At 39.6% G+C, this 13,960-nt stretch overlaps 1 protein-coding gene across 6 annotated transcripts in view; it reads left to right on the forward strand.

Annotated features, from left to right (window-relative positions):
• NEO1 (neogenin 1) overlaps positions 1 to 13,960 on the forward strand; it is a 131,707-nt gene that overhangs the window by 14,591 nt on the left and 103,156 nt on the right. For all 6 annotated transcript variants that reach the window (XM_085300739.1, XM_085300745.1, XM_085300740.1 and 3 more), the window contains exons 2-3: positions 3,407 to 3,682; positions 8,246 to 8,399. In XM_085300739.1, coding sequence (XP_085156865.1) covers positions 3,407 to 3,682; positions 8,246 to 8,399 — 430 coding nt within the window. The remainder of the gene's footprint in view (positions 1 to 3,406; positions 3,683 to 8,245; positions 8,400 to 13,960) is intronic.

Below are 13,960 nucleotides of genomic sequence, written 5' to 3' on the forward strand. Positions count from 1 at the left end.
TGAATACCTTGGAAGGAAGGAGTAATGAGTAAATATCAAGGATACAAAATAATTAAGTGTAATACTAAAACAAGGTCATGATCAAAGCAGTGCAAGTTGGTTGTGAATACAGCGGCGCTGGAGACTAGAAGAAATATTCTCAGAAGACTAAAGTTATAAAAGGAGCCGCCAAATAGTATTTGGGAGAGGGAAGTGTGTATGTAACCTGTTTGGAGATGGACCTTTAAAAGCTTGCAGAAGGGATAGCGTGACAAGACAGAAGTGACCTAGATGTTAGAAATGTGATGCGTTAGAAGTCATAGTGTGTCCAGCTTGCAGGTATTCTCCAGAGGAGTTGAAGGAAATAATGTTTTAAATTGTACTTGTACCATATTTATATTTAATATTTAAAGCTCTAAAGCAAGGATTAGGTAAGTCTGTTTTTTGACACCCCCTCCCTGACAGTTATGTATATATTTTTTTTTCATGTTCTTCTGGTTTTCATCTCTCTGTAGCATCAGAGATCAGCCATGGCTAGAGGCCACATATGCTATTGCTTCTAGCTGTAGTAACATTGTTGCTGGTGAATAGCTGGTGCATTTTACTCAATCTTGCAATTACACTGATTGCCGAATTTGAAATAATCAGAAAAGAATTTCCCCCCCAGGAACACAATCACAGGGGCCCCATAGGGGTTATTGGTCATTCTCGGTGCCTGAGGCTACAAAGCCTGCAAACTTCACGGCATTTAACCTGCAGCTGGCTGAGTGTTGGTTATGGCCTTGGTCTCTCGTATGGTGGCACGTACGTTTGTGTGTTTTGGTCTTTTACCATTAGATGCAGAGATGATGCTCTGTGGGTTTTCTCAGTTAACTCTCTTACGTGGTTGGCTTTGATTGTAGAGCACTGGACTTGATGCTGGTGATCTGCTTCAGGCTTTTTTTTGCTCTGGGGGGGAGTATAAAAGTTTTAAGAAAAACATGCATTAAAATGTGTGCTTAAGTGAGTGCTAGTGAAGAATTTTTRCAGTCAAACTAAAACCACTCTTCATTCAGGTGAAAAAAGCCCAAATGTGCATCTCATCAGATTGCTCCTTGCTGCCTTTCCAAGGATTTCTGTAAAAGTTGGACAATAAAGATCATAATTCCAGTGCTTAAAAGGATGCTATGGGATTTGCTTGAAAGTAAACAGGCCTTCAACCTAAACTGATCAAAAGAATATTTAGCCAAAGCAGGGCGTGGTAGAGATTCCTTCCTGCGCTGTGGGGTATTGCAGATAGGGGCAGGGAAAGCCACAAGAGATGGGCTCCTCGGCACCAGTGTATAATGGATATGGAGCGTGTGGTGATGCGTTTTACTAGGAAGCTGGGGCAAAAGAGGTAGATAACTCTCTCCTCCGTGCCCTTTCTTGCCCTTCCCATTGAAGAACTGTGCAGTCGTTTCCATGCATAGAACTGGTATACTTTAACAGCAGCTTTTCTGGTCCGAGTAGTTGTTTATCCTCCCGTTAGAGGAGGAAGGACTTCAATACACCAAACAAACTGGGTGCATTAAAAAAAAAAAAGTTTGTCTGTGTCATTGTTAAATTCCTTGTCATATTCTTGAGGGATRTRTTAAGTAAAATATTGGATTGTACTYTGTGGAAGTCAGCCAGGTGTCTAAAACAATTGAAAAGCGTCATGCTAACAAAATGGGATAAGCAGAGTTTTTTCAGATAGATCAAACTTGAAATGGGAAAATGCGAGTAAGGGATTTCACTTGCTGAAGGAGGTGGAAAAGGTGGGCGCTGAGCTGAACGGTTGCAGTGTTGTTCGTGGGTTAAGCATGACTAGCAGGCATCGCTTATGAAGAGAGCTTGTGTTTTCTGCTCTGGGGACTTGGCTGCGCACAGCCGTGTTGAATTAGAGGCTCTCAGAGCCTGCTGATTCCCAGCAGGCTCCATATACTTGCATAATTATAGCAGGATGGTTTGATTTGTGTCACCTGAAGTCCCACTTTCCATCTTCTCTACTGACAGCACGCAGTGCGTTGGTAAGAGAGCCTTGCAGAACGTACTTGAAGCAGGGTGCTGTAGAGAGGGAAAAGTGGTGAGTACTGACGGGCCGTTCTGATGACAGCATTAGCTTTAAGAGCAAACATTACAAAAAATGCTAATATTAATGGGGCAGCGATGCTACTGCACTGCAGTCATGTGCCTTTCCCCATGTCAGTGCAGCCTGCACAGTTGCCTCTGAGTGACTTGTAAAAGGCAAAGGAGCTGATGAAACAGCTCACTGTCCATCCCCCCGCCCCCCACCACCACCAAAGGCAGTGAGGAGGTTTTTCCTCCCCCTGCTTTGTCTTTTCCCCTCCTCCTTTGCTGTATTTATTGCTTTCATTGAGCATTGTAGAGAACTTCGTTGGCGTAAGCGATGAGAGGCCGTTCAGTAGACTGAGTATTTCCATTGGAAGATCTGATACCTGTTCTGTTGTGGGAAGCTGTCATTAAAACATTTTTATTTGGAAAGGTGATRCATACTGTGTAGAGAGCTGTTAAATCGGTGCTGCAAGTATTTTGTTGTTAAATTTAATTCTCAAATATATTAACATGAGAAATATTTTTATGTGAACAGATGTGATTTTTAGTTTATAGGTCAATAGATGAGACTTTTTGCGGTGAAGATCTTGAAAGGGATATCCCATTTCCATTGAATTTCAATGAGATTTGCTCCTTTAACATTCTCACATTCCTTTGCATGGTCTATTTAAACTCCTCTGAAGTCAAATCTTTACTTACGCATGGTTGGTGACAAAGTTGCTATAGAAAACAATTTCCAACTTTTGAGCTTAAATTCTTAATCTCCAATATCAGAAGTCTTCTCAGTTGGTAGAGAAAGCCTCATTATAAGAAGACAGGTMGATTGCAAAATTCAGAATGGAAGAAGCCTTTTTTTCCCCCAAATCATCTGTTCCCAGAATGCATACTAGAGGGCATCTGTGCTCCACTCTGGCTGAATCAGTGGCTATTACACAATATGGTTCGAGCTATATTTGTTCTAATGTACCAAACAGACATTTCCTTGACTTTGCCATTTCTGTGCTATATATTCTTTAAGGACAGAGCCCACCGGAGCAGCGGGCAGATGTTACTTGCATGTCTTCTCTCATTTTTGAGAACTCTAAAGACTTCTGTATYTTGTTTTCAATATTTGCTTGTTCTTGAAAATACTAATTTTAAGACAAAAGTAGTTTTTTATCTGTTTTATTTAGCTTCACACCAGCTTTTTTCCATTGTGCTCTTTTATCAAATGTTAAGACTTTAAAAAAGATGTAGAGCAAGTTGGTTTTTTTTGCTAGATTCTTCAATCTCAACCCGGGCTTCAAAACATCAGTGTTAACCTTCAAGGTCCCTCTAATTTGTCATCAACTTTTCTATTTCTTATTTCTAGGTCTTCCCAGGTTCACCAGTCAGCCAGAATCATCGTCCGTCTACAGAGGAAGCAGCGCAATCCTTAACTGTGAAGTCAATGTTGACCTTGCACCGTTCGTGAGGTGGGAGCAGGACCGTCAGCCAGTCTTTCTGGATGATCGTGTATTTAAATTACCGAGTGGAGCCCTGATTATTAGCAATGCTACAGATATGGATGGAGGACTGTATCGTTGCATCATTGAAAGTGGTGGGACTCCCAAATACAGCGAAGAGGCAGAGCTCAAAATTCTTCCAGGTATTAATCTATTTTTCCTTAAAATGGTTTAAAACTACTCAAATGAAAAGGAAAAGAGAAAAGATGCTTACAAAGGTATATCACATTTTTGTATGTTTTAAGTTGGACTTCTGAATTTAATAGGCTAGGTGGGAGTTGTTTCTGCAAGTAGCTGAAAATGAACGTGAGTGTTCCACTGAAGTGTGTTGGCCTTGGGAAGACAAATCTGCACAATACAATGGACCATCAGAAAAATCAAATCAGTCATCAATATCTGAGCCATTTGCAATGTTGAGAATAGGTCAGAGACATGCAAATACTTTTTTTTTGTTGTGTTTAATGATTTAGCTCTTAAAAAGGCATTCTCTGAAAGATTTCTGTAAAGGGTCCCTCGTAACACAGTTCARTTTGTGACTTGTTAGAAAGAGGGAATTGACCATTTCTTTAAGAGTTTGGGGATTAATGTGCATTTCTGAGTTTCTCAGGGTTGAACCCCATGTTTAAAGTATTGTTTCTGAAGTTTCCAAAAGAAATTGGTTCATAGAATCCCTAACTGTTGGGTGCTTAAGCTGAGGCACTTTGAGTGGTCTCAGTTTTTTGGAAATTGTGATTCTGTAAATGTTGGACCCTTTGGGAAGTCTCCAAATCCCAAAATGGGGATGGCCACAAATAACATTGTTTTGAAAGGCTTAGCTATGTCTATTGTTTTAAGATGTATAGATTTTTTTTTTAAATGAGAATAGAAGTCCAGTTCTGATGTAAACTGTTTCTACATTTAGCCCATTCTTTTTCTAATGACAATATTGCATAGATCTTTGTATCACCAGATGTTTTAACACAAAGTTATGAAAATTAACCAAGAATATAATAGGCATGTGAAATCACACTTTTCCAAACTAGGGAAATATGGGTTGTTTTGTATGGATTTTCTTAATTATTTCCAGAGCTTTGTGCTGTGCAGTATCTTCCGAATTAGTCTTTATGTTGCAGTTCTGATTAAAATTTTATTGCTTGGAAGAACTGCCRGAGAAGGTTGCCGAATTTCCATCTTCGGAGATTTTCAAGACTGAGCTATGCAATACCGCAGTTGACCTGATCTAGTGTTGGCAATAGACGTGCTTCAAGCAGGTGGTTGGACTAGAGATCTTCAGAGGTCTCCATCAACGAATATTTTTCTGGTTTTGATGACTGTATCACTTTTCTATTTAAATGCTAAAATATACTTAAAATTGCAGTGTTCTCCATTTTAAAATCAAGGCATTTGCTAGCCTAAGGAAATTATGCTTAAAGAAAGAACTTGTTTCATTAAGTCCCTTAGCATTTATCTTCTTCTTCTTTTTTTTTTTTTTTTTTTTTTTTGTAAGGATATTCATATCTTCATATTTCCAGAGCCCCTCAAATGAACAATTGAAACTTTGGGACTTTCTGATTTGTGATGGTTGAGGATTTTATGTAAACTTTCATAATGTGCTGATTTTTCTGAAATCTTTTGGATTGAGATGTAGTTTACTTGATATTATAATGTATTACTAAAGATAAGTTAACTATATTAGGGGACACAAATAGAGCTGTTCCCTTACTTGACAATGTATCTGAAAGCACTGATAGTGAAGTTCTGTGAAATTCTCCCCCCCCGACCTGAAGCAGACATTTTTTTTTGTTTTGTTTGTTTTTATTCCCCTCAAGCTGTTGCGCAGAAAGCTTTTCTTAATTGGCTACATCATGAATAATCACATAATTGATTGTTTGGTTTGAGATGCATTTGAATGAATGCTCTGAATTAAACTGCTCCTCCTTTGATTTTATTCCGTTTTTAAACCATTACCTAATGCATGGCTGATGGTAAATCGACGGTTGTGCTTTGAAATCTTTGAAGTACGCCCACACGCTTGCGTCGTGCAGGTTTGTATCTGTGGAAAGGATTCTGCTCCTTTATCTGAAGCTATYGCAAGCTTCCTTAGCACCTCCACTCTACCTTTCATCTGCCACCAACTAGGAGATAGTTYTTGAGCTCTGCTACTTAATAGCAGGGCTTCCAAATACAGGAATGAGAGGGGAAAAAAATGACTTAATTCTTGAATCCAGTTTTCGTTAACCTGAGAACTGAACTCCTTTCCTGTGAGCTTGGAGCACWGAAGTTCTGTCTCCAGTGAATCGTATTAACTCCTCAGTGTAGCGATTGCTTGCTGGCAATCTGTTATATCCRTTTTTGTTTTACAACTGGACTTGCTCCACATATCACTGCAGATTGCTTGCGCTTCATATATACCTGTTCAGGTGTGGTCTTATTTCTGGAGCAAGCCGACTGTTTTTTTTCCARTGGGGAACGTGGGCTGGGTTGATGAGATAGTTTATGCATGGGCCTGAGAGAGATGCAGTGATCCAGAATCACTTGTTTTTTTTCTGCCTAGGACAGTCCTGAAACAGGACTCCATCAGGTCTGGTTCTCTCAAATTCCCTCTTGGTGTTACACCTCRGAGCCTGTGCATGCCCTTAGCATTTTGCTGTAAACACAGAGCTGTTACTCTGGACACTTTGAACTACTGAACACCAAACCCAACAACTTCTGAAGTCCCTGARTATCGCATAGGTCTCAGATGAGATAGGGGCCAAATGCTGTGCATGATAGACACAATGTGCTTCAACAAGCAGTGGTAGTGGAGATGCAGAATAGTCTGCCCCCAGGTGTCTGCAGGTTCGGCCCTCTACSTTGCATCATCTGCTCAGGCAGTGAAGATGTAGTCCTACTTGACCAACTTAGTTGGAATCCAGTATTGTAGTAGGATGTGCAAAATAKGTGTCCTTCTGTGGTTTAAACACTTGCTCGTCTATCTTTGGAGTGGAGTGAGAAGGATACTTAACAAGATGGTTCATGTGTTAAGCAGCAGTTATACAGCAAAGTACCTGCCTGTTATTGTTGGGTGCTGGTTTATTGGCATCATGACGTAGCAAAGCTGAATTTTTAGAGAGGGATATGAAAGGAGTTAYGGAGGTTTGGGGAACTGTAAGAACAGACAAAGCTTAATGATATAACAGAGGTGGGCAGAAGTGGAAGTGATGACTCAAAATTGCATGTAARAAGCAGAATGGACATTGAGGTGTTGAGAAACTGAGAACGGCTAGTTTCTGTTCAGTGATGGGTGAGCCCTGGAGGGATAGGGGCTTAAGATTGTCAAAAATGACTTTTCAATGAAAGGTTGAGGGCTTGTCCAATTCTAGGGCTTGCTCATCACCAAATTTCCTCCTTTTAAAAAGAGAGAGATAAGCACATGTCCGTTGATAATACGGCAAGTAGTGCAACAGAAACGTTGGTTTTTTGAGTAGCTGGCGTAGAGAGTAATGACAACTGATACAGTAAAAATGCTGTGTCCAGTATCTAATAACTCATTGACTTCTGGTTATGGTATAAGGTGCATGCTGAAGTTACTGCAGAGACAAAAAGCGCAAACTGGATCATACTCTGACCAGTAGTTACCTGGGGCCCCTTGATGAATTGTTTTAGTTTTAGTCAAAGTTGATTTTTAGAACTTTTTTTCCAAATGATACATTTTGAGTCATAGACTTTTTTCTTTTTTTCTTTTTTTTTGAAAAGTAGAATAGCCTTTTGTTCTGAATATTTAATTRCAATAGTTTAGTTGAGAGTAGGCTGCTGGGCAGTCTATGTTGGTGGGTGCACACTCTGTTCTCACAGTCAGAATGGCCATTTCTTGTATTGAAAGAACGATAAATATGCACTTACCTGTGCTTGTTCTTGGGCGGRGGAGGGGGAACCCAAACTCATTCCAGCCCAAATTAAAGCAGGATCCAAACTGGTTTGTAGGAGTCACCGTTGTAAGGATGGAAAACCATGATATCTTTTGGCTTTAGGGTAAAGCTTACGTTACTGCAGCCTACAAACTACCTAGTGATTTCTTTGCTTAGGGCTGACTCGGCTGCAGTGATTTCATTTTCCAGCAAGAGTTCTGGTATCTGTGTGCGTGTCTCTCTCTGGCAGCTACCTGATAAAGTTTGGTAGGCACCCATGCAGAATTTTATGAAATGCTGGCATGGCTGATTCCAGTGCTTTCCATAGCGTGTTTTTCTGATCCAGGTGGCTGGTGTAAGGTGAAGTAATCCACACTGACTGTCGTGAATTTGCGTAATTAATCCTAACCCTCTAGGCCTCATTCCCAGGGCAGGAAGTAGTTTTATTTTTTCAGTATAGGTTCTTAGGAACCAGAGGTTGACTGGGTGAAGTTACACCTCTCTCTTTGCTTAGCAGGTATTTTCTGTGTGGTGGTAGTTCCWGCTTCACAGCTGTGACTGTTAGCTCCAGTTATTTCCCAGGAAGTCTGAGGACTCGGAATCCAAATGGGGTGGAGGGGGGAACAGTTTATACATCTGAAGAAAATGCTTAAGAGCTGTTCACATGGGAGGCTGGTGGAACCTCCTGCGGAAGAGTCTTCAGGTAGGTAAGACAATGCAGGTCTGTGAAGACAGAGGAAAAAATACCAGGCCTGTCATTGTTTATTTGTTTTTTGTTAATATGATGATCTTCTGATTCTGCATCTGGTAACTTTCTTATCATTTACAAAATGYTTGCAGATCCAGAGGTGCCGCGGAACTTGGCGTTTCTGAGGCAGCCTTCTTCGCTTACTAAAGTTACTGGGCAAAATGCGGTTTTTCCGTGTGTTGCGGTAGGATTTCCAATGCCGTATATCAGGTGGACAAGAAATGAAGAAGAGCTTATCACAGAAGGGTGAGTAATGGCTAGTATGTTTTTACATAAGAGTAGGAATTTAGAAACTGAGCTAAAGTTTCCATTTTAGATTAGTTCCCAATTTGATCTCTGCTTGRTTTTAAACCAGCAAAATGGATGCTGGTGTGTTTAAATGCCAGAGGGCTTCTCGACTGAGTGTTATGACAAGTATGGTATAGTTCATGAGAGCTGGAGAACAATTTCATGCTATTTCCTGCAGACACATGAAACCAAGAAATCTTATTTGAAACAGGAAGGCTTCAAGAATAAATTACTCTGTTAGATTGCCTCTGGAGTAAAAGAAGCAATTAAGAGTATAAGGATATTGCAGAAAAGCTTAGGCTTCTTCATGTTGGCGTCTTTCTCTCTGGAGATTCCTCACTAGCAATACTCTTTCTGCAGCAAAGATGTCTGATGTTAAGTATGCATCTAATGTTCCAGAAGAATTTAAGAATGTTTCATGCAGAATTTCATAATTTCTCATTAAATTTGAGTATTAAAATGTAAGCAGGATAAAAAAAACTATTTAGAGCCCTTTAGGAAGGCATTAAGTAACAATTATTAAAAAGTTATCACTGGTGTACAAAAGAATGTGGCAGAAAAGGGGAACAGAATAGTACAACACTTGTCAAGAAAAGCTGTGTTTTTGTCCATCTAATGAATATGCATCCATGAGCAAGAAAACTATAAATGGATAGTTGGATGTTCTTAGTGTCCTTCAGGATCAGTGGTGATACTTGTTGTAGCAGCAAGGTAATCATGAAAGTGAGGAATAAAGTTGGGTCCTGGGCTAGAGTATGACTGCCACCAAAGGCAGCTAGAGGAGTGTGGAAGACTCTTATAGCACAAGCAGAGTAGTCGCATGKTTTTTTTGTCACCTAAAAAATCCAGGGGCTCCTACTTTGAACTGTCTTTGTCTAGAGAATRTAGGTAATGACCAGCAGTTCTAATACCACGGAGAGGCTGTGCTGATGCTAGTCTGATGGCATGTGACTTTTTTGGGGGGAGGGTTTGTCTTTTTTTGTAAATACAAGAAATCATTCACAGAAAATGGATGGACGTACAGACTTGTTGCACTATCAAATGTAATGAAATGTCAGAATAAATGTGCTTGGTAAGATTTTGATTTGTTTTCCCTGTATGCCAAATGATGATGTATTGCCTTCACAGAGGTGTCCTGCCTTTGCCTCATCCCCTCCTCCTTGCCCTGTTCCCCTCTCGGTTGTGCTGCATTCAGTGCACTGCGAGGGTACAGCTCGCTGAGCAGCTGCTCTTGTTTTATTTTCTTCTAATTTTTTGATAYGGAGCTTTACTTTTCAAATGCTGCCTTGGGTACTGTTAATTCCTTCCTGAGTTTTCCTGTGATCATGGTAACTTCTGAGGGCTTCACACATGATTATTTGATTTCTTCTCAAAATACAAAGTAAGAAATTTTACAACGGGAGAGCTGAGGCATAGCTTTAGCAAACATGTTGAATCTTACTCTGTGCACAACTTGAACTATGGATGAGTTGATTTCTTTCAGARTATTTAGCATCAGCTTTTCGCATTGTGTGTCACTCTGTACGTTACCAAGTACAGCTTCCAGGTGACTTCTGCTGCGAGTAGGAATCCCTTTGCAAGCTGTGCATCAGGCTCCTGGCGTGGACTTCCTCCACACTGTGACGACCCCCTTGGTTTAAGCCTTTTCTCCCCCCCCCCCCTTTTTTCCCCCCTAAAGTGTCTTTCCTTTGTCATGCAGAAATTTTGTGGTAAGGCAAGAACAGAATCCACAAGGCTCTCGTTTTTCCCAGATGCCGTTTTATTTAACACTTCTCTGCTTCTGCAACAAATGAGCTGTACAAGTTCTCTGCTGAAATTAATAGGTGCAGGCCTGTGGCATTGCCCCTTTTTTTTCCTGGAATATGAGCGTGCGAATGCATCTTCTCGGGAAAGCCTGTCTGAACTGCAAACTGCAGGTGCCCGCATAATCATGCGATCTTTTGGTTGCCACGTCCGCTGGATATGCCTTCCTTTCTTAAGGCAGATAAAGTTGAAAAGACAATGGAATATTCCTGTTTAAAATAAATAATTTCTTCCAGCAAAAGGCAGAACCTCAGAGGAGTAAATGACAGTTTTGAACAAGAGAATTGTGTTTACTTTGACGTGTTGCAGTACAGAGTATGGTCTGGCTGAAGATGCTACTTTGATGAAATTGATTTTTTTAAAAAAAAATACACTTATTTTGTATTAAAATAGCTCTTTTGCATAAAAATAAGATTTGACTGGTTAACATACAAAGAAAAAATCCTTAGCTGAGCAGGTTTTAATGTACTTTCTGCCTAGAAAAATCTCTTAAAGCATATTCAAATATACATATATACAATATACACGTGCACACGTGTACTCACACGTATATGCACATATATTAAAAATACGTTATATATGTGTTTGTGTATATTTATTCTTGGGCATCCTACTACTGTTCTTATGTATGCATATATATATGTATACACATGCGTGTGTGTGTATAAATATATATTGTATGTAAACAAAAAGATAGGAAACAAAACTCAGTCTAGTCAAACTTTTTCACCATTGTTGAATGGTTTAGGAATATAATCTTTTGTTTTTACTTTTTTGTTGAAACTATCAGTTCACCTAATATTAAATGTTTTCTTTTCATGCTGTGTTGTTAATAAGAGTCTGTACAGGAACCTGTATTTCACAGATTATTATTAAGAATTTAGAGTGCTGTGGCTTTTKGGGAATAAATATTTATTATGAGACCAGATAAAGGGAAGGTGTTCAGTTTTGATGGAGAATCTGTCAAAGAACACAACAAGATTTATGTTAATGGATGAATGTGAGTAAATTTTAATGATGGTAGTCTTGTGATTTGTTCAAGCACCAAGCCTCTAATGCAATATATTGTGAAATTTGTTTGCTATGATAAAATATCTGTCGAACTAATTTCTTTTTTTAATGCATACTTTGAAACATTGTTTTAAAACTTGTTTGGTTTGTCAGTAAGGTGATAGCATGTGAAAGTATCACCCCAATATGGATTGACATTAATCTGAAATTCATAAAATACTTGTGGTTGTCTACCCTTAGATTTAAATGTGTGGGCAGACGCTTTGAAAATATGTGATTTTTCTGAGCTTGAAAGAGAGGAGGGATCATTGCACTTTGAAGTTAATGCAGTGCCAAAGTTTCCATTGTAGTAGAACTGTTGCTAACTTGAAGGASTCCTTTCAGAACTTGGTAACTTAAAAGATTTTAAATATAAATCAATAACTAGAAACAAAGTCACCAAAACCAGTAAGTAATTTTCARATGCCTTAGTACATTTATTATGAATGCATTGTCAATAGAATGCTCAAGGTGAACTTACTGAGAAAGCAGACATTGGTGCCTCTGCCTGAAGAACTAACCTTCTGGCTTAGGAAGACCTCCTAGCGTCACAYGAGAGCACTCGGAGGCCGGTAGTTGCRGTGAGTYKCCTGTTACGGCATCAAACTRCAAAAATCTTGCATCATACGAAACRTGTTCATCCAGCTAGAGGTGGAACGTGTGCACGGGTTCCCGTCACACAGCCCAAGAGGCGAAGACATACATCTTTGTCGTGCAGCTGTGGCTGGCTGCTTGTGTATTTTGGTCACCGAGATGTGTGCCTCTGGCCATGTGATGGCAGGGAACTGGAATAGTCTCAGGGAAGCGGCAGCAGGGAGTAGACACATCTGATGGGTTGCAGAGGAGCAGGCAAGAGGGGAATGGCTGTGGGTTATTCTGTCAAGCTACAAATTAGGGACCCCAGGTTGAAAGGTTYGACTGCTCATGTTGTGGTTCCTCGTAATGGAACACAAAGTCCCTCAAAACCTATGAAATGCCCGGTTTCCACCCAGGACGTGAAAGTCTCTGTCCTCAGGAGCTGAAGAATGGGATGCTCTCCAGAGGAGCAGTCTCCATGTGCTCGCGCTGTCCCCATACCCTTTTCTAGGCATTGCTGTTTGGCATCTTGGGAGAAGCAGGATATTTCACTGTGTGACCTTTTTTTTTATTCCTTAAGACCTTCCTTACTGTATTAATGGTTTTGGAGATAAAAGTCACTGGAAATAGAGTTGAAAATTGACCCYAGTGATCTGTCACTGGGAAAAATGACTGCTTGGTTGAAAGTTTTAACTGAATTGGCTCAGTATTCAAACTAATGATCTTCATGGTGTTTAATAATTTTTGTAAAACTACATTGTTTGAAATTGAAAGAAAAGGTTAAATCCAATGCCAAATTGAAAATTATGCTGCTGGTCCTCGTAACTCCGGAGTAAAGCTTCAAAATATGAAGTGGACTGCCGCTAGGCTCAAACCGAAGCAGATGCGATGAACCAGAAGTGTGAATTCATTTGTGTATTACCTTGTGATACAGGGTGTATCGCTCATAATTTTGAGGTTGAGGGTTGGCAGTGCTAATGCAGACCCGCCCTGTCATGTTTTCCACGTGCAGTTCAGCAATTTGAGTATGTGTTCTACTTTTTTGGCTAGATTTCCCCGTAAACTCAGTATGAATAACATCTCTGCCAGGGATTTGGAAGGTGTTGAGAGAAATGGAAGGAAATGGGAAAGGCCACTAATGAATAAAGCAATTTGGAGGAAAAAAATAAAACCCAACATCCTTTTCAGAGAAGTCTGTTTCTAAATAAGTAAAATTTCATGTTGGAAACTTTAGACGATACAAAATACTATATTGGAAATGCTGTATGCAGGCAGAATAGTTCTTCAGATTTTGCCAACTTCGTACCTTCCATAAGTTTGTTCCAGACATGTCCTGTGTGGCTGAGGATCCTGCTGTGTGAAGATCTGTTTTGTAGTGAATGCAGGAGTAATTTCATGCTTCTCATAAGCCTGAAATGGAAAAGTGAGGTTTCRGTTGAGGTGGAGGCCAAGATGGGTTACCAGTGCTTGGGAGGCGAGCTCTGAGTTTCAGACGTACAGACGATGCTCTTCAGCTTGGGACCCTTTCCGCAGCAAGTAGATAAATGTTCTGCTGCTGTATGCTCAGGTAGCATATGTAAGGTAATCCAGTTTATATTTGGGTATATGCACGGAAGAAAATATAGCTGCCTGGATCACAGGAAGTTCTATTAAAAAAAAAAAAAAAAAAAAAAAAACTACAGCAGGTGAGACGGTTAATTTGAAAATAAACAGTTGAAAGGACTCTAAATAATAACTATATTTAATAAAGCTATGAAAGTACCACTAATTCTTGAATGATGAGAGTTGTTCAATTTAACAAAATACTTTTATGTCATTTAAAAAAAAGTCTACAGCAAATTCCAACAGAATTCAAGCAAATACCGTGCTGTATTATGAATCACTTTCCAAAATGAGGAAATTGCAAAGCCAAGGTTGCATGTGCAGCATTAATTTTCTGCTTTTGCTGTATGTATTAAAATAGTCTTGAATTGTATAACCATATTCTTAGATAAAATGCACTTTTTCCTTAATACCATACATGAATATCTGATATTTTTGATTATGTATTATTTTTTGCCAGGGCCTCTGARTGGTTTGTATTAAATGAA

Source organism: Rhea americana, unplaced genomic scaffold (assembly GCF_003343005.1).
Source record: "Rhea americana isolate MKP2758 unplaced genomic scaffold, rheAme1 scaffold_168, whole genome shotgun sequence".
Taxonomy (NCBI): Eukaryota; Metazoa; Chordata; class Aves; order Rheiformes; family Rheidae; genus Rhea; species Rhea americana.